At 46.2% G+C, this 22,500-nt stretch overlaps 1 protein-coding gene, 1 long non-coding RNA gene and 1 pseudogene across 2 annotated transcripts; 1 reads left to right on the top strand and 2 right to left on the bottom strand.

The window, feature by feature from the left end:
• Positions 1-3,415, top strand: part of LOC118379138 (junctophilin-3-like) — a 38,471-nt pseudogene extending 35,056 nt beyond the window's left edge.
• Positions 3,416-3,932: 517 nt separating this feature from the next.
• LOC127919168 (uncharacterized) lies at positions 3,933-5,431 on the bottom strand. Its single transcript, XR_008102104.1, has 2 exons — positions 4,049-5,431; positions 3,933-3,990 (listed from the first exon to the last, which is right to left on the bottom strand). It is a non-coding gene; the product is annotated as an uncharacterized LOC127919168 (long non-coding RNA).
• Positions 5,432-6,048: 617 nt separating this feature from the next.
• On the bottom strand, positions 6,049-19,086 carry LOC127919169 (large neutral amino acids transporter small subunit 1-like). Its single transcript, XM_052502582.1, has 4 exons — positions 19,054-19,086; positions 9,733-9,882; positions 9,441-9,560; positions 6,049-6,168 (listed from the first exon to the last, which is right to left on the bottom strand). The coding sequence occupies exons 1-4, from the start codon at positions 19,084-19,086 to the stop codon at positions 6,049-6,051; spliced, it is 423 nt and encodes a 140-aa protein (XP_052358542.1).
• Positions 19,087-22,500: the final 3,414 nt, after the last annotated feature.

Here is a 22,500-nt window from a genome sequence, read left to right as displayed (position 1 = left end):
TGTCTGTGTGCCTGTCTGTCTGTCTGCCTGTCTGTCTGCCTGTCTGTCTGCTTGTCTGTCAGGTCTGGAGTGCCAGCGGCCCAATAAGCACCAGGACAACAAAGACCACGAGATCATTTCCACGGGAACTGACAGTCCTGAGCTGTGCACCCCGGACACCACGCCTCCCTTGATAACGCCTGACCTCAGCCCAGTCCTGAGCGTCCCCCCCTCACCCCCCTGCAGCCCGCCGACCTCTAAACAAGGCCACTCTCACCGTCCCAGAAACGCCTGCTTCATGCGGCAGAGCGCTGTGGACGACCAGGGAGGAGGAGCAGAGATACAGGTGCTAGTAGAGGGGCGAGGCATGGATCTCCAGAGGGGAGGGGCTAACAACTGGACAGAGGACGTGTATCCGGACCGGGGGGGTCACAGCAGCCAATCCACCACCCCGTCTCTACTGGAGGAGCAGGAGGGACAAGTCAACGGCCACCAGCAGGTCCCGTCCAACCACAAACCGAGGGACAAGGCCTCGACCAACCACAAGTCCCGGGAGCACACTTCCTCTTCCTATAGGTCGTGGGAGCACTCCTCCTCGTACAACCAGAAGCCCTCAAAGCACACCTCATCCAATCACAAGTCGAGGGAGTACATGCAGTCCAATCACAAAACATGGGATCATTCCTCCTCCTCCACCAATCACAGGGCCTGTGAGAATGCCTCTTCCAATTACAAGCAGCAGGTGCACATTTCATCCAATCACAAAGCCTTGGAGCATAACCTGTCCAATCACAAGACTTCTGAGCATGCTTCTTCCAATCACAAGTCGTGCCAAGATTATACCTGCTCCAATCACATCCCAAAGGACAATGTCTCCTCAGCCAATCACAACGACCCCCGAGAGCATGTGTACTCCAACCACCACTCCAAGCAGCAGCACATCTCATCCAATCACAAGCTTAGCAAGCATGCCTTGCCCGACCCCGGGCTCGACAGCCCCGCAGAGGGCTGGACTGCCGAAGGCGCCCTGCAGTGGAGCCCTGCCCACTCGCGCCTCATGGACAGAGAGGAAGAGGAGGACAGGCTGGGAGACTACACAGTAGACATGAGGTTCCAGCCCCTGGACTCCACTACCCAGATGTCCCCTGGCCATTGCCCCAAAAGCAGGATGCGCCCGCGGGGCCTGCGGCCGGTCAAGGAGGGCTCCATGGACTCTGTACAGATGCTGGACACTCTGAATGTGGGGGCGGAGCAGGAGGAGTGGCCCCTGCACAGGGACCTCACTCTCTCCCCGCCTCTCAAGTCTCAGCCAATCACCTTGGAGCAGGATGGGGAGCACCACACCCTCAAATCAAACTCAGTGAGTGATTTATTGGTATCAGATAGATCTGTAAACTGGACCTCAGGTTTTAAATACTGATACTATACTCTTAGCTGTAGAATCAGATTGGTCTGTAAACTGGACCTCAGGTTTTAAATACTAATACTATACTCTTAACTGTAGAATGAAGTCTGAGAATTAACACTTTCTCTCTCTTCTCTCTCCTCCCGTCTCTCTCCTCTCTCCTCCCGTCTCTCTCTCTCCTCTCTCCTCCTGTCTCTCTCTCCCCTCTCCACTCATCTGCTTTCTCTCTCTCGCTCTCTCCTCTTGTCTATCTCTCTCCTCTCTTCTCCGTTCTCTCTCTCTCTCTCCTGTCTCTTCTCTCTCCTCCTGTCTCTCCCTCTCTCCTCTCTCATACTGTCTCTCTCTCCTCTCTCTACACCTGTCTCTCTCTCTCCTCCTGTCTCTTCTGTCTCCTCCCGTCTCTCTCTCCCTCCTCTCTCCTCCTCTCTCCCAGGGCTCCAGCTCTGTCCTGGTTGTCATGGTTATTTTACTCAACATTGGAGTAGCCCTCCTCTTCATCCATTTCTTTATTTAACCTTCCTTCTATGATCTACTAAGTCGTGTTATTATGATGATGATGATGATGATGACTTATATTACATAAGTTATTATTGATCCAGACGTGACTCTGCCATGTGGAGCAGCGTGGGAGGAGCGTGGGAGGAGCGGAGGAGCAGCGTGGGAGCAGCGTGGGAGCAGCGTGGGAGGAGCGGAGGAGCAGCGTGGGAGCAGCGTGGGAGCAGCGTGGGAGCAGCGTGGGAGGAGCAGAGGAGTCGACAGCATGGTGTTTCTATTGTCGTTAACCTCCTGCCTTCCCCAGCCCTTTGATGTTTAGCTCATCTCATGTCACAGACTCAGTTAAGGTATATAATCCAACGGATTTATCCATCTGCCTCGAGTTTATAAAACAATACACTTTTTTTTTTAAATTTAATTTAATTTTTTTAATGAATTACCTTTTTTTGTTGTGCTTGCAACCACGTGGAAAGGTATTTTGACATTACGACTGATGGTGATGATGCGATGTGGTGGCGTAGTCGGCCACAAACGGGTTCTGTTAGTAGGGCACCAGGATAGGATACACAGGGCACAGACTGTGTCCACTGGGCCCATCCATCCAAGACTAGTGTACAGCACCCTCTGTCCCACACTGTATCCCACTTAACAATATGACATGCTAGCCCATGGTGATCACACTCCTTCTTCTTCACCCACCTTAGCCCCTAACCCCTATACCCGATGGCCTCATCCACCAACCGCTGGGGTGCCTCTCAAATGGCACCCTATTCCCTATATAGTGTACTACTTTTGACCAGAGCTCTATGGGGGCTACGGTTAAACACAGTGCATGATAGAGGGCATATGGTGCCATTAGGGACGTAGTCCTGATCTATGCTACCAAACTATGCTGCAAGAGTAGATCCATGTCAAAGGGCTCCGCCATGTTTATTTTCCTGTTCACCATAACACACACACACACACACACATATACACACACATACACTAACTCACACACACACATACACAGAAACACACACACACACTCTCACACATACACACACACACACTCTCTCACATGCACACTCTCTCACACACACACACTCTCTTACATGCACACTCACACATACACACACAGATACACTCTCTCACACACATACAGTCACGCAGTCATACACACACACACAGTCATACACACACACACACGCAGTCATACACACACACACACGCAGTCATACACACACACACACACACACACACACACACACACACACACACACACACACACACACACACACACACACACACACACACACACACACACACACACACACACACACACACACACACACACACACACACACACACACACACACAGTCACACACACACACAGTCATACACACACACACACACAGTCACACACACACACACACACACACACACACACACACACACACACACACACACACACACACACACACACACACACACACACACACACACAGTCATACACACACACACACACACACACACACACACACACACACACACACGCAGTCACACACACACACACACACACACACACACACACACACACACACACATACACACACACACACACAGTCATACACACACACACACAGTCACACACACACACAGTCACACACACACAGTCATACACACACACACACACACACACACACACACACACACACACACACAGTCACACACACACAGTCACACACACACACAGTCATACACACACACACACACACACACACACACACACACACACACACACACACACACACACACACAGTCATTGCATTAAAACAGCATCTTTCTATCCCTCTGTCTGTTCCATCTGTTGTTCTTCATTTGTCCACAAACCCTCCTAGATGATCCATTCTTATGATTCACTGCAACTCCGAACCGAGAGTCGGGATCAATGCCGTTTCACATTCAGTCGAATCGGGACATGGACATTTTTAAGATTTACGATTCGAATCATGAATTGAATAAAAACCCACACTTTTCTATTAGTTTTTTTTTTTTTTAAATTCATGAATCATTCATGAATGATCTCAACCCCTATCACTTACGCAACAAAACACACGTAGTGTCCACACTACACACACACACACACACACACACACACACACACACACACACACACACACACACACACACACACACACACACACACACACACACACACACACACACACACACAGGACTATGGAGGTGGGAGAATTCAGGCCCCTGTGTACAGTGTTGAGACTGTTACATTATAACACTGATTCTAAATATATATATAGATATATATATGTATGTATCATTATTATTCAAATGTTTGTTACTTTTGAGCATTTTGCCAGACAGAGAGAATGCTGAGTGCCTCGTATTTATTTATTTTTTATTAATGTAATGATTCACTTGATGAAACCCCCCTCGTGGGAAATGCAGTCTGGGAGGGGGAGGGGGGGGGTGACCTTCAGAATGGTGAACGGTTGACCCCGCCTGAAGTGGCATGCACCGTTTAGTCTCTCTCCCTGTCGGCCTTCTTCCAGAACAGTCCACAGGGAGAACTGGGTCTCTTCCAGACTAGTCCAAAGTCCCAAATGGAGCCCCCTTCCCTATGTAGCTAGTGCACTGCTTTGGGAGAACAGGTGGTGGGCCCTGGTCCAGAATGGTGCATGGTATATAGTGAATAGGGTGCTATTTGGGAATACCAATGTGTTCTCCTTCAGTGTCACTTCCAGACATGCTGGGGGCCCCATGTTTTTCAGCATGTTTGTTTAGCCTGCTCAATCTGGTGTCAGTCAGTTTGTGAGTCTCTCTCTCTCTCTCCGGCTCTCCTGGTGTTTTCATCCAGCTACAGGTGGCTGACGCTGAGGCAGAGACCATCATCGGTGTCAAATACATTTTAAAAAACGCTAGCTTTAAAAAAAATAAACTCTTGTGGATTTTCAAAATGTCGATCCAGAGTTTTATGAATGAGCTTAAAAAAAAAAATCTGTTTACGCCTTTTTATACTCGGCACCCGGTGACATCATGTTGTGACATCATGTTGTGACATCATGTTGTGACATCATGTTGTGACATCATTGCATGCCCAAGCATGCTCTTTTCTTACGCTTTTTGGTTTATGACATGTGGAGAAAAATAATGAAAATGTTTGAAATGACTGTGTGTGTGTTGCTCTCCTCCATATTATAGCCTCACACACACACACAACATATAGTGGACTGGATTTCAGATGTTAAAATCCTTTTCCTAGTGTCTGAATGTATAGTAACGACAGGCTGACTGTAGTGACTTGTCTTTCTGCAGTACGTTTCTGTGTAGAAAAGGTCAGCCAGCACTCAACAAAACAACCTTCAGAACCCCAGTCACTCTTCCCTCCTGTCATCATTGGCTGTTTAAAAAACTTTATTTATAAAACCAAAAATTCACATTCATAGTGCAGCACAGGAAGGACACTTAGCACAATGTCTTGGGTATTTCATATAAAAGAGTTTGAAAACATTCAGAGCAAACAGCGTATTTAAAATTAAAAAAAAAAAAAAAAAAAACAATAACGAGACGAGGCACAGGAAGTGTGAAGAAATCTTCAGGAATATCTGTTGGTGTTCAACCCGATCATTTAACCAATAGGTCAACCCCTCTGAATCAGAGGTGCACTATTTTACCTTCCCGGGGGACCAAATATCATGCCTTAATCCACATCCACGTCTCTGAATCAGAGGTGCGCCTGGGGAACAGTATCCGGGTTGGGGTCAATTCCATTTCAATTCAGGAAGTACAATGAAGTTAATATTCTCTTCAATGCATTTCAATGAGGAAAATGGTTAACTTTCTGAATGGAATGGAGCCCAACCCTGCTTAGTACTCCTCTAGGACTTCCCAGTTTAACATTTAAAGACACTCTCAAAATAAGAAAAACACAACAGTCTACATAAGTGCTATTTAAATATAGGAAGAAATATAAACAAAAGACCAAAATACTGAAAAGACCGTTTGAAAATGTAGAGAACAGACAGCAAGGTGGGTTCTGTGTAAACAACCAGATTGTTAGGCATCTACTTACTAGTTGGTCCCCCACCCCTTTCTTCTGGACACAATAACCCCCCACTGGTTAGGGGTCAAAGGTTAGGGATCAGAGGTCATAGAGTATTCAGAGTGATCAGCCTGAGATGAGCACACATTGACCGTCCAGCACTGCTTCAGTGGTGATACAGCGGCTTGGGTTGCAGTGGACAAAAGGATGAGTCCATGAGTCCTGAGGAACCACGTTCAGCAGCTTCTGACAGAACACGGTCAACAAGCAAGAACCCCATCTCTACTAGTACACCCTTTACACCCTTTCATCAACACCAGTAGCAGTACTAGTAGTAGTAGAACCCCATCTCTACTAGTACACCCTTTCATCATCACCAGTAGCAGTACTAGTAGTAGAACCCCATCTCTACTAGTACACCCTTTACACCCTTTCATCATCACCAGTAGCAGTACTAGTAGTAGAACCCCATCTCTACTAGTACACCCTTTACACCCTTTCATCATCACCAGTAGCAGTACTAGTAGTAGTAGAACTAGTAGCAGTACTAGTAGTAGTAGTAGTAGTACCCCATCTCTACTAGTACACCCTTTACACCCTTTCATCATCACCAGTAGCAGTACTAGTAGTAGTAGAACTAGTAGCAGTACTAGTAGTAGTAGAACCCCATCTCTACTAGTACACCCTTTACACCCTTTCATCATCACCAGTAGCAGTACTAGTAGTAGTAGTACCCCATCTCTACTAATACACCCTTTACACCCTTTCATCATCACCAGTAGCAGTACTAGTAGTAGTAGAACTAGTAGTAGTAGAACCCCATCTCTACTAGTACACCCTTTACACCCTTTCATCATCACCAGTAGCAGTACTAGTAGTAGTAGAACCCCATCTCTACTAGTACACCCTACTAGTAGTAGTAGAAACCCATCTCTACTAGTACACCCTTTCATCATCACCAGTAGCAGTACTAGTAGTAGTAGAACTAGTAGCAGTACTAGTAGTAGTAGAACTAGTAGCAGTAGTAGTAGTAGTAGAACTAGTAGCAGTACTAGTAGTAGTAGTAGTAGTAGTAGTAGAACTAGTAGCAGTACTAGTAGTAGTAGTAGTACTAGTAGTAGTAGCAGTACTAGTAGTAGTAGTAGTAGTAGTAGTAGTAGTAGTAGTAGTAGCAGTACTAGTAGTAGTAGTAGTAGTAGTAGTAGTAGTAGCAGTAGTAGTAGTAGTAGTAGTAGTACTAGTAGTAGTCTCTACAGTACACCCTTTCAGTAGTAGCAGTATCAGTACTAGTAGTAGTAGTAGTAGTATCACTACTAGTAGTACTAGTAGTAGTAGTAGTAGTAGTAGTAGTAGCAGTACTAGTAGTAGTAGTAGTAGTAGTAGTAGTAGTAGTAGTAGTAGTAGTAGTAGTAGTAGTAGTAGTATTAGTACTAGTAGCAGTAGTAGTACTAGTAGTAGTAGTAGTAGTAGTAGTAGTAGTAGTAGTAGTAGTAGTAGTACTAGAAACCCATCTCTACTAGTACACCCTTTCATCATCAGCAGCAGCAGTATCAGTACTAGTAGTACTAGTAGTATCAGTACTAATAGTACTAGTAGTATCAGTACTACTAGTACTAGTAGTATCAGTACTAGTAGTACTAGTAGTATCAGTACTAGTAGTATCGGTACTAGAAGCAATAGTAATATCAGTACTAGTAGTACTAGTAGTACTAGTAGTTTCACTAATAGTATTATCAGTACTAGTAGTACTAGAAACCCATCTCTACTAGTACACCCTTTAATCATCAGCAGCAGTATCAGTATTAGTAGTACTAGAGGTATCAGTACTAGTAGTACTAGTAGTATCAGTACTAGTAGTACTAGTAGTATCACTACTAATAGTACGAGTAGTATCAGTACTAGTAGTACTAGTAGTATCAGTACTAGTAGTACTAGTAGTATCAGTACTAGTAGTATCTGTACTAGTAGCAATAGTAGTATCAGTACTAGTAGTATCACTAATAGTATTATCACTACTAGTAGTACTAGTAGTATCAGTACTAGTAGTACAAGTAATAATAGTAGTACTAGTAGTATCAGTACTAGTAGTACTAGTAGTATCAGTACTAGTAGCACTAGTAGTATCAGTACTAGCAGTACTAGTAGTACTAGTAGTATCAGTACTAGCAGTATCAGTACTAGTAGTACTAGTAGTACTAGTAGTATCAATACTAGTAGTACTAGTAGTATCAATACTAGTAGTACTAGTAGTATCAGTACTAGTAGTACTACAAGTAGGACCAGTACTAGTAGGACTAGTAGTATCAGTACTAGTAGTACTAGTAGTATCAGTACTAGTAGCACTAGTAGTATCAGTACTAGTAGTACTAGTAGTATCAGTACTAGTAGTATCAGTAGTATCAGTACTAGTAGTACTAGCAGCAGTACTATTAGTAGTATTAGTACAAGCAGTAGCAGTAGCAGTACTAGTAGTAGTAGTATCAGTACCAGTAGTACAGTACAGTACTAGTAGTAGTAGTAGCAGTAGTAGTAGTAGCAGTAGTAGTAGCAGCAGTACTAGTAGTAGCAGTAGTACTAGTAGCAGTAGTACTAGTAGTAGCAGTACTAGTAGTACAAGTAGTACTAGTAGCAGTGCCAGTAGTAGCAGTACAAGTAGTACTAGTAGCAGTACCAGTAGTAGCAGTACTAGTAGTAGCAGTAGCAGTAGTAGCAGCAGTAGCAGTAGTACTAGTAGTAGTAGCAGTACTAGTAGTAGTACTAGTAGTAGTAGCAGTAGTAGTAGCAGTAGTAGCAGTACTACTAGTAGTAGCAGCAGTAGTAGCAGTACTAGTAGTAGTATATTAACTAGCAGTTACAGTAGAAACAAGACTAGTACTAGTAGTAGTAGCAGTAGTTGCAGTAGTTGCAGTAGTAGTAGCAGTACTAGTACTAGTAGTAGTAGCAGCAGTAGTAGCAGTACTAGTAGTAGTATCAGTACTAGCAGTAGCAGTAGTAGCAGTACTTGTAGTAGCAGTACCAGCAGCAGCAGTGGTATTAGTAGTAGTATATTTAATACATCTAGATGTCATCTACATTATCCTTGTTCGTAGAAGTGATAGTTTAGTATATTGATGTGTACTCTACATTAACCTTGTTCGTAGAAGTGATAGTTTAGTATATTGATGTGTACTCTACATTAACCTTGTTCGTTGAAGTGATAGTTTAGTATATTGATGTGTACTCTACATTATCCTTGTTCGTAGAAGTGATAGTTTAGTATATTGATGTGTACTCTACATTATCCTTGTTAGTAGAAGTCATAGTTTAGTATATTGATGTGTGCTGTACATTATCCTTGTTCGTAGAAGTGATAGTTTAGTATATTGATGTGTGCTGTACATTATCCTTGTTAGTAGAAGTCATAGTTTAGTATATTGATGTGTGCTGTACATTAACCTTGTTAGTAGAAGTGATCGTTTAGTGATTTTCTACAGGAAGTGACAGCAGTGTTAAATTACTCACTGATGCCATTGATGTACTGGTACCCCAGTGGCGATGATACCAAAGCCGATGCCACACTCCACGGACGTCTTCCCAAATGACACCGCAATGAGGAACACACACGCTACCACAAAACTCACCGGGAGTAGGAGATTCACCTGGAACACACACACGCGTCACGCACACACGCACGCACGCACGCACGCACGCATGCACGCACGCACGCACGCACGCACACACACACACACACACACACACACACACACACTACGATGTAGGACCCACAGGAGAAACACACAGAAACACACACACACACACAGGCAGACTTACCTTGATGGGGCGCTCCAGTTCAGGTCTCTTGTGTCGCAGCCACATCATGCCGATGATGGTCATGGCGACGCAGAGACAGTTAAAGAAGCTGAAGAAGTTGATGATAGAAAAGATGTCGCTGGATAGTGTGTACAGCACCGTCACTATGCACTGAGAGAGAGACAACATACAGCACCGTCACTATGTACTGAGAGAGAGACAACATACAGCACCGTCACTATGCACTGAGAGAGAGACAACATACAGCACCATCACTATGCACTGAGAGAGAGACAACATACAGCACCATCACTATGTACTGAGAGAGACAACATACAGCACCGTCACTATGCACTGAGAGAGAGACAACATACAGCACCGTCACTATGCTCTGAGAGAGACAACATACAGCACCGTCACTATGCACTGAGAGAGAGACAACATACAGCACCATCACTATGTACTGAGAGAGAGACAACATACAGCACCGTCACTATGCACTGAGAGAGAGACAACATACAGCACCGTCACTATGCACTGAGAGAGAGACAACATACAGCACCATCACTATGTACTGAGAGAGAGACAACATACAGCACCGTCACTATGCACTGAGAGAGAGAGACAACATACAGCACCGTCACTATGTACTGAGAGAGAGACAACATACAGCACCGTCACTATGCACTGAGAGAGAGACAACATACAGCACCGTCACTATGCACTGAGAGAGACAACATACAGCACCGTCACTATGCACTGAGAGAGAGACAACATACAGCACCGTCACTATGTACTGAGAGAGAGAGACAACATACAGCACCGTCACTATGTACTGAGAGAGAGAGACAACATACAGCACCATCACTATGTACTGAGAGAGAGAGACAACATACAGCACCGTCACTATGTACTGAGAGAGAGACAACATACAGCACCGTCACTATGCACTGAGAGAGAGACAACATACAGCACCGTCACTATGCACTGAGAGAGAGACAACATACAGCACCGTCACTATGTACTGAGAGAGACAACATACAGCACCGTCACTATGTACTGAGAGAGACAACATACAGCACCGTCACTATGCACTGAGAGAGAGACAACATACAGCACCGTCACTATGCACTGAGAGAGACAACATACAGCACCGTCACTATGCACTGAGAGAGAGACAACATACAGCACCGTCACTATGCACTGAGAGAGAGAGAAACATACAGCACTGTCACTATGTACTGAGAGAGAGAGACAACATACAGCACCATCACTATGTACTGAGAGAGAGACAACATACAGCACCGTCACTATGTACTGAGAGAGAGACAACATACAGCACCGTCACTATGCACTGAGAGAGAGAGACAACATACAGCACCGTCACTATGTACTGAGAGAGAGACAACATACAGCACCGTCACTATGCACTGAGAGAGAGACAACATACAGCACCGTCACTATGCACTGAGAGAGAGAGACAACATACAGCACCGTCATTATGCACTGAGAGAGAGAGACAACATACAGCACCGTCACTGTGTACTGAGAGAGAGACAACATACAGCACCGTCACTATGTACTGAGAGAGAGACAACATACAGCACCGTCACTATGCACTGAGAGAGAGAGACAACATACAGCACCGTCACTATGTACTGAAAGAGAGACAACATACAGCACCATCACTATGCACTGAGAGAGAGACAACATACAGCACCGTCACTATGCACTGAGAGAGAGAGACAACATACAGCACCGTCACTATGCACTGAGAGAGAGAGACAACATACAGCACCGTCACTATGCACTGAGAGAGAGAGACAACATACAGCACCGTCACTATGTACTGAGAGAGAGACAACATACAGCACCGTCACTATGTACTGAGAGAGAGAGACAACATACAGCACCGTCACTATGTACTGAGAGAGACAACATACAGCACTGTCACTATGTACTGAGAGAGACAACATACAGCACCTTCACTATGCACTGAGAGAGACAACATACAGCACCGTCACTATGCACTGAGAGAGAGACAACATACAGCACCGTCACTATGCACTGAGAGAGAGACAACATACAGCACCATCACTATGTACTGAGAGAGACAACATACAGCACCGTCACTATGTACTGAGAGAGAGAGACAACATACAGCACCGTCACTATGCACTGAGAGAGAGACAACATACAGCACCGTCACTATGTACTGAGAGAGACAACATACAGCACCGTCACTATGTACTGAGAGAGAGAGACAACATACAGCACCGTCACTATGCACTGAGAGAGAGACAACATACAGCACCGTCACTATGCACTGAGAGAGACAACATACAGCACCGTCACTATGCACTGAGAGAGACAACATACAGCACCGTCACTATGCACTGAGAGAGAGACAACATACAGCACCGTCACTATGCACTGAGAGAGAGACAACATACAGCACCGTCACTATGTACTGAGAGAGACAACATACAGCACCGTCACTATGCACTGAGAGAGAGAGACAACATACAGCACCGTCACTATGCACTGAGAGAGAGAGACAACATACAGCACCGTCACTATGTACTGAGAGAGAGACAACATACAGCACCGTCACTATGTACTGAGAGAGAGAGACAACATACTGCACCGTCACTATGTACTGAGAGAGAGAGACAACATACAGCACCGTCACTATGAACTGAGAGAGAGACAACATACAGCACCGTCACTATGTACTGAGAGAGAGAGACAACATACTGCACCGTCACTATGTACTGAGAGAGAGAGACAACATACAGCACCGTCACTATGAACTGAGAGAGAGAGACAACATACAGCACCGTCACTATGTACTGAGAGAGAGAGACAACATACTGCACCGTCACTATGTACTGAGAGAGAGAGACAACATACTGCACCGTCACTATGAACTGAGAGAGAGAGACAACATACTGCACCGTCACTATGAACTGAGAGAGAGATAACATACAGCACCGTCACTATGTACTGAGAGAGAGAGACAACATACAGCACCGTCACTATGAACTGAGAGAGAGAGACAACATACAGCACCGTCACTATGTACTGAGAGAGACAAACATACAGCACCGTCACTATGTACTGAGAGAGAGAGACAACATACAGCACCGTCACTATGTACTGAGAGAGAGAGACAACATACAGCACCGTCACTATGTACTGAGAGAGAGACAACATACAGCACTGTCACTATGCACTGAGAGAGAGACAACATACAGCACCGTCACTATGCACTGAGAGAGAGAGACAACATACTGCACCGTCACTATGCACTGAGAGAGAGACAACATACAGCACCATCACTATGTACTGAGAGAGAGAGACAACATACAGCACCGTCACTATGTACTGAGAGAGAGAGACAACATACAGCACCGTCACTATGTACTGAGAGAGACAACATACAGCACCGTCACTATGCACTGAGAGAGACAACATACAGCACCGTCACTATGTACTGAGAGAGAGAGACAACATACAGCACCATCACTATGCACTGAGAGAGAGACAACATACAGCACCATCACTATGTACTGAGAGAGAGAGACAACATACAGCACCATCACTATGCACTGAGAGAGAGAGACAACATACAGCACCGTCACTATGTACTGAGAGAGAGAGACAACATACAGCACCGTCACTATGCACTGAGAGAGAGAGAGACAACATACAGCACCGTCACTATGTACTGAGAGAGAGACAACATACAGCACCATCACTATGTACTGAGAGAGAGAGACAACATACAGCACCGTCACTATGCACTGAGAGAGAGAGAGACAACATACAGCACCGTCACTATGTACTGAGAGAGAGACAACATACAGCACCGTCACTATGCACTGAGAGAGAGACAACATACAGCACCGTCACTATGCACTGAGAGAGAGACAACATACAGCACCGTCACTATGCACTGAGAGAGAGAGACAACATACAGCACCGTCACTATGCACTGAGAGAGAGACAACATACAGCACCGTCACTATGCACTGAGAGAGAGAGACAACATACAGCACCTTCACTATGCACTGAGAGAGAGAGACAACATACAGCACCGTCACTATGCACTGAGAGAGACAACATACAGCACCGTCACTATGTACTGAGAGAGAGAGACAACATACAGCACCGTCACTATGCACTGAGAGAGAGACAACATACAGCACCGTCACTATGTACTGAGAGAGAGACAACATACAGCACCGTCACTATGCACTGAGAGAGAGACAACATACAGCACCGTCACTATGCACTGAGAGAGAGAGACAACATACAGCACCGTCACTATGTACTGAGAGAGAGACAACATACAGCACCGTCACTATGTACTGAGAGAGAGACAACATACAGCACCGTCACTATGTACTGAGAGAGAGAGACAACATACAGCACCGTCACTATGCACTGAGAGAGAGACAACATACAGCACCGTCACTATGTACTGAGAGAGAGACAACATACAGCACCGTCACTATGTACTGAGAGAGAGACAACATACAGCACCGTCACTATGCACTGAGAGAGAGAGACAACATACAGCACCGTCACTATGCACTGAGAGAGACAACATACAGCACCGTCACTATGCACTGAGAGAGAGACAACATACAGCACCGTCACTATGTACTGAGAGAGACAACATACAGTACCGTCACTATGTACTGAGAGAGAGACAACATACAGCACCGTCACTATGTACTGAGATAGAGAGACAACATACAGCACCGTCACTATGCACTGAGAGAGAGACAACATACAGCACCGTCACTATGCACTGAGAGAGAGACAACATACAGCACCGTCACTATGCACTGAGAGAGAGACAACATACAGCACCGTCACTATGCACTGAGAGAGAGACAACATACAGCACCGTCACTATGTACTGAGAGAGAGACAACATACAGCACCGTCACTATGTACTGAGAGAGAGACAACATACAGCACCGTCACTATGTACTGAGAGAGAGAGACAACATACAGCACCGTCACTATGCACTGAGAGAGAGACAACATACAGCACCGTCACTATGTACTGAGAGAGAGAGACAACATACAGCACCTACACTATGTACTGAGAGAGAGACAACATACAGCACCGTCACTATGCACTGAGAGAGAGACAACATACAGCACCGTCACTATGTACTGAGAGAGAGAGACAACATACAGCACCGTCACTATGTACTGAGAGAGAGACAACATACAGCACCGTCACTATGTACTGAGAGAGAGACAACATACAGCACCGTCACTATGCACTGAGAGAGAGAGACAACATACAGCACCGTCACTATGCACTGAGAGAGAGAGACAACATACAGCACCGTCACTATGCACTGAGAGAGAGAGACAACATACAGCACCGTCACTATGCACTGAGAGAGAGACAACATACAGCACCGTCACTATGTACTGAGAGAGAGAGACAACATACAGCACCGTCACTATGTACTGAGAGAGAGAGACAACATACAGCACCGTCACTATGCACTGAGAGAGAGAGACAACATACAGCACCGTCACTATGCACTGAGAGAGAGAGACAACATACAGCACCGTCACTATGCACTGAGAGAGAGAGACAACATACAGCACCGTCACTATGCACTGAGAGAGAGACAACATACAGCACCGTCACTATGTACTGAGAGAGAGAGACAACATACAGCACCGTCACTATGTACTGAGAGAGAGAGACAACATACAGCACCGTCACTATGCACTGAGAGAGACAACATACAGCACCGTCACTATGCTCTGAGAGAGACAACATACAGCACCGTCACTATGCACTGAGAGAGACAACATACAGCACCGTCACTATGCACTGAGAGAGAGACAACATACAGCACCATCACTATGTACTGAGAGAGAGAGACAACATACAGCACCGTCACTATGCACTGAGAGAGAGACAACATACAGCACCGTCACTATGTACTGAGAGAGAGAGACAACATACAGCACCGTCACTATGCACTGAGAGAGAGAGACAACATACAGCACCGTCACTATGTACTGAGAGAGAGACAACATACAGCACCATCACTATGTACTGAGAGAGAGAGACAACATACAGCACCGTCACTATGCACTGAGAGAGAGACAACATACAGCACCGTCACTATGTACTGAGAGAGAGACAACATACAGCACCGTCACTATGCACTGAGAGAGAGACAACATACAGCACCGTCACTATGCACTGAGAGAGAGACAACATACAGCACCGTCACTATGCACTGAGAGAGAGAGACAACATACAGCACCGTCACTATGCACTGAGAGAGAGACAACATACAGCACCGTCACTATGCACTGAGAGAGACAACATACAGCACCGTCACTATGCACTGAGAGAGAGAGACAACATACAGCACCGTCACTATGCACTGAGAGAGAGACAACATACAGCACCGTCACTATGCACTGAGAGAGACAACATACAGCACTGTCACTATGCACTGAGAGAGAGACAACATACAGCACCGTCACTATGTACTGAGAGAGAGACAACATACAGCACCGTCACTATGCACTGAGAGAGAGACAACATACAGCACCGTCACTATGCTCTGAGAGAGAGAGACAACATACAGCACCGTCACTATGTACTGAGAGAGAGACAACATACAGCACCGTCACTATGTACTGAGAGAGAGACAACATACAGCACCGTCACTATGTACTGAGAGAGAGAGACAACATACAGCACCGTCACTATGCACTGAGAGAGAGACAACATACAGCACCGTCACTATGTACTGAGAGAGAGACAACATACAGCACCGTCACTATGTACTGAGAGAGAGACAACATACAGCACCGTCACTATGCACTGAGAGAGAGAGACAACATACAGCACCGTCACTATGCACTGAGAGAGACAACATACAGCACCGTCACTATGCACTGAGAGAGACAACATACAGCACCGTCACTATGCACTGAGAGAGAGACAACATACAGCACCGTCACTATGTACTGAGAGAGAGAGACAACATACAGCACCGTCACTATGTACTGAGAGAGAGACAACATACAGCACCGTCACTATGTACTGAGAGAGAGAGACAACATACAGCACCGTCACTATGCACTGAGAGAGAGACAACATACAGCACCGTCACTATGCACTGAGAGAGAGAGACAACATACAGCACCGTCACTATGCACTGAGAGAGAGACAACATACAGCACCGTCACTATGCACTGAGAGAGAGACAACATACAGCACCGTCACTATGTACTGAGAGAGAGAGACAACATACAGCACCGTCACTATGTACTGAGAGAGAGACAACATACAGCACCGTCACTATGTACTGAGAGAGAGAGACAACATACAGCACCGTCACTATGCACTGAGAGAGAGACAACATACAGCACCGTCACTATGTACTGAGAGAGAGAGACAACATACAGCACCGTCACTATGTACTGAGAGAGAGACAACATACAGCACCGTCACTATGCACTGAGAGAGAGACAACATACAGCACCGTCACTATGTACTGAGAGAGAGAGACAACATACAGCACCGTCACTATGCACTGAGAGAGAGACAACATACAGCACCGTCACTATGTACTGAGAGAGAGACAACATACAGCACCGTCACTATGCACTGAGAGAGAGAGACAACATACAGCACCGTCACTATGCACTGAGAGAGAGAGACAACATACAGCACCGTCACTATGCACTGAGAGAGACAACATACAGCACCGTCACTATGCACTGAGAGAGAGAGACAACATACAGCACCGTCACTATGTACTGAGAGAGAGAGACAACATACATACTGCACCGTCACTATGTACTGAGAGAGACAACATACAGCACCGTCACTATGTACTGAGAGAGAGACAACATACAGCACCGTCACTATGCACTGAGAGAGAGAGACAACATACAGCACCGTCACTATGCACTGAGAGAGAGACAACATACAGCACCGTCACTATGCACTGAGAGAGAGACAACATACAGCACCGTCACTATGTACTGAGAGAGAGAGACAACATACAGCACCGTCACTATGCACTGAGAGAGAGACAACATACAGCACCGTCACTATGCACTGAGAGAGAGAGACAACATACAGCACCGTCACTATGTACTGAGAGAGACAACATACAGCACCGTCACTATGTACTGAGAGAGAGACAACATACAGCACCGTCACTATGCACTGAGAGAGAGAGACAACATACAGCACCGTCACTATGCACTGAGAGAGAGACAACATACAGCACCGTCACTATGCACTGAGAGAGAGACAACATACAGCACCGTCACTATGTACTGAGAGAGAGAGACAACATACAGCACCGTCACTATGCTCTGAGAGAGACAACATACAGCACCGTCACTATGCACTGAGAGAGAGACAACATACAGCACCGTCACTATGTACTGAGAGAGAGAGAGAGACAACATACAGCACCGTCACTATGCACTGAGAGAGAAAGACAACATACAGCACCGTCACTATGCACTGAGAGAAAGACAACATACAGCACCGTCACTATGTACTGAGAGAGAGAGAGACAACATACAGCACCGTCACTATGTACTGAGAGAGAGAGACAACATACAGCACCGTCACTATGCACTGAGAGAGAGAGACAACATACAGCACCGTCACTATGCACTGAGAGAAAGACAACATACAGCACCGTCACTATGCACTGAGAGAAAGACAACATACAGCACCGTCACTATGTACTGAGAGAGACAACATACAGCACCGTCACTATGTACTGAGAGAGAGACAACATACAGCACCGTACTGAGAGAGAGAGACAACATACACTATGTACTGAGAGAGAGACAACATACAGCACCGTCACTATGTACTGAGAGAGACAACATACAGCACCGTCACTATGCACTGAGAGAGAGACAACATACAGCACCATCACTATGTACTGAGAGAGACAACATACAGCACCGTCACTATGTACTGAGAGAGAGACAACATACAGCACCATCACTATGCACTGAGAGAGAGACAACATACAGCACCGTCACTATGTACTGAGAGAGAGAGACAACATACAGCACCGTCACTATGCACTGAGAGAGAGACAACATACAGCACCGTCACTATGTACTGAGAGAGAGAGACAACATACAGCACCGTCACTATGTACTGAGAGAGAGAGACAACATACAGCACCGTCACTATGCACTGAGAGAGAGACAACATACAGCACCGTCACTATGTACTGAGAGAGAGAGACAACATACAGCACCGTCACTATGTACTGAGAGAGAGAGACAACATACAGCACCGTCACTATGCACTGAGCATGACAACATACAGCGTCACTACGTACTGAGAGAGACAACATACAGCACCGTCACTATGCACTGATTAGAACAACATACAGAGAGAGACAACATACAGCACCGTCACTATGCACTGAGAGAGAGACAACATACAGCACCGTCACTATGTACTGAGAGAGAGAGACAACATACAGCACCGTCACTATGCACTGAGAGAGACAACATACAGCACCATCACTATGTACTGAGAGAGAGACAACATACAGCACCGTCACTATGTACTGAGAGAGAGAGACAACATACAGCACCATCACTATGCACTGAGAGAGAGACAACATACAGCACCATCACTATGTACTGAGAGAGAGACAACATACAGCACCGTCACTATGCACTGAGAGAGAGACAACATACAGCACCGTCACTATGCACTGAGAGAGAGAGACAACATACAGCACCGTCACTATGTATTGAGTCAAACAACAGGAGTCAAACACTGATTCACACAACAGGAGTCAAACACTGATACACACAACAGGAGTCAAACACTGATACACACAGCAGGAGTCAAACACTGATTCACACAGCAGGAGTCAAACACTGATTTTTTATTTTTTTTATTTCACCTTTATTTAACCAGGTAGGCTAGTTGAGAACAAGTTCTCATTTGCAACTGCGACCTGGCCAAGATAAAGCATAGCAGTGTGAACAGACAACACAGAGTTACACATGGAGTAAACAATTAGCAAGTTAATAACACAATAGGGAAAAAAAGGGGGAGTCTATATACATTGTGTGCAAAAGGCATGAGGAGGTAGGCGAATAATTACAATTTTGCAGATCAACACTGGAGTGATAAATGATCAGATGGTCATGTACAGGTAGAGATAATGGTGTGCAAAAGAGCAGAAAAGTAAATAAATAAAAACAGTATGGGGATGAGGTAAGTAAAAATGGGTGGGCTATTTACCGATAGACTATGTACAGCTGCAGCGATCGGTTAGCTGCTCAGATAGCAGATGTTTGAAGTTGGTGAGGGAGATAAAAGTCTCCAACTTCAGCGATTTTTGCAACAGGAGTCAAACAATTGAGAGGTTAAATAAATAAATATTCATACTGAAGGTGTAACTTTGTTGACAATGACAGGACTCACGGTGAAGATGAGTGAAGGTTGAGGGGTGAGCAGGATCAGGTGGATCATGGACAACAGAATGACAATGACAGGACTCACGGTGAAGATGAGTGAAGGCTGAGGGGGGAGCAGGATCAGGCGGGTCATGGACAACAGAATGGGCAGGTGACCTTCTCGTGAACCGACCAAAAACAACCTGACAGAAAGAAAGATGGAGAGAAGTCTATTACAAACAGGTGCCCAGTAACTGCATGTAAGTTGACCTGTGTGTATTGACTCTAGAAGATTACATTGTGAGGTGAGTGGGCTGCGAGGTGTGTGTGTGTGCATATACAGTGTCTTGCGAAAGTATTAACCCCCCTCTTGTGATTTTTCCTATTTTGTTGCCTCACAACCTGGAATTAAAATGTTTTTTTTTTGGGGGGGGGGGGTGTTGTATCATTTGATTTACACTGGGATTTTTGCCCAAAACTGCTCCAGTTCCTTCAAGTTGGATAGGTTCCGCTGGTGTACAGCAATCTTTAAGTCATACCACAGATTATCAATTGGATTGAGGTCTGGGCTTTGACGAGGCCATTCCAAGACATTTAAATGTTTCCCTTAAACCACTCAAGTGTTGCTTTAGCAGTATTCTTAGAGTCATTGTCCTGCTGGAAGGTGAACCTCCGTCTCAGTCTCAAATTTCTGGAAGACTGAAACAGCTTTCCCTCAAGAATGTCCCTGTACTTAGCTCCATCCATCATTCCTTCAATTCTGACCCGTTTCCCAGTCCCTGCCGATGAAAAACATCCCCACAGCATTATCCTGCCACCACCATGCTTAACTGTGGGGATTCTTGGGGTGATGAGAGGTGTTGGGTTTGTGCCAGACATAGAGTTTTCCTTGATGGCCAAAAAGCTCAATTTTAATCTCATCTGACCAGAGTACCTTCTTCTATATGTTTGGGGAGTCTCCCACATGCCTTTTGGTGAACACCAAACGTGTTCGCTTATTTTTTCTTGAAGCAATGGCTTTTTTCTGGACACCCTTCTGTAAAGCCCAGCTCTGTGTGGTGTACGACTTAAAGTGGTCCTACGGACAGATACTCCCATCTCCGCTGTGGCGCTTCGCAGCTCCTTCAGGGTTATCTTTGGTCTCTTTGTTGCCTGTCTGATTAATGCCCTCCTTGCCTGGTCCATGAGTTTTGGTGGGCAGCCCTCTATTGGCAGGTTTGTTGTGGTGCCATATTCTTTCTATTTTTTAATAATGGATTTAATGGTGCTCCGTGGGATGTTCAAAGTTTCAGATATTTTTTTTATAACCCAACCCTGATCTGTACTTCTCCACAACTTTGTCCCTGACCTGTTTGGAGAGCTCATTGGTCTTCATAGTGCCACTTGCTTTGTGGTGCTCCTTGCTTGGTGGTGCTCCTTGCTTGGTGGTGCTCCTTGCTTAGTGGTGCTCCTTGCTTGGTGGTGCTCCTTGCTTGGTGGTGCCCCTTGCTTGGTGGTGCTCCTTGCTTGGTGGTGCCCCTTGCTTGGTGGTGCCCCTTGCTTGGTGGTGCTCCTTGCTTGGTGGTGCTCCTTGCTTGGTGGTGCCCCTTGCTTGGTGGTGCCCCTTGCTTGGTGGTGCCCCTTGCTTGGTGGTGCCCCTTGCTTGGTGGTGCCCCTTGCTTGGTGGTGCCCCTTGCTTGGTGGTGCCCCTTGCTTGGTGGTGCCCCTTGCTTGGTGGTGCCCCTTGCTTGGTGGTGCCCCTTGCTTGGTGGTGCCCCTTGCTTGGTGGTGCCCCTTGGTGGTGCTTGGTGGTGCCCCTTGCTTGGTGGTGTCCCTTGCTTGGTGGTGCCCTTGCTTGGTGGTGCTCCTTGCTTGGTGGTGCCCCTTGCTTGGTGGTGCCCCTTGCTTGGTGGTGCTCCTTGCTTGGTGGTGCCCCTTGCTTGGTGGTGCCCCTTGCTTGGTGGTGCCCCTTGCTTGGTGGTGCCCCTTGCTTGGTGGTGCCCCTTGCTTGGTGGTGCTCCTTGCTTGGTGGTGCTCCTTGCTTGGTGGTGCCCCTTGCTTGGTGGTGCCCCTTGCTTGGTGGTGCCCCTTGCTTGGTGGTGCTCCTTGCTTGGTGGTGCTCCTTGCTTGGTGGTGCCCCTTGCTTGGTGGTGCCCCTTGCTTGGTGGTGCCCTTGCTTGGTGGTGCTCCTTGCTTGGTGGTGCTCCTTGCTTGGTGGTGCTCCTTGTGGTGCCCCTTGCTTGGTGGTGGTGCCCTTGCTTGGTGGTGCCCCTTGATTGGTGGTGCCCCTTGTGCCACTTGGTGGTGCCCCTTGCTTGGTGGTGCCCCTTGCTTGGTGGT

This window comes from Oncorhynchus keta, unplaced genomic scaffold, assembly GCF_023373465.1.
Source record: "Oncorhynchus keta strain PuntledgeMale-10-30-2019 unplaced genomic scaffold, Oket_V2 Un_contig_15939_pilon_pilon, whole genome shotgun sequence".
NCBI lineage: Eukaryota > Metazoa > Chordata > Actinopteri > Salmoniformes > Salmonidae > Oncorhynchus > Oncorhynchus keta.
This window is presented reverse-complemented; position numbering and strand designations above follow the sequence as displayed.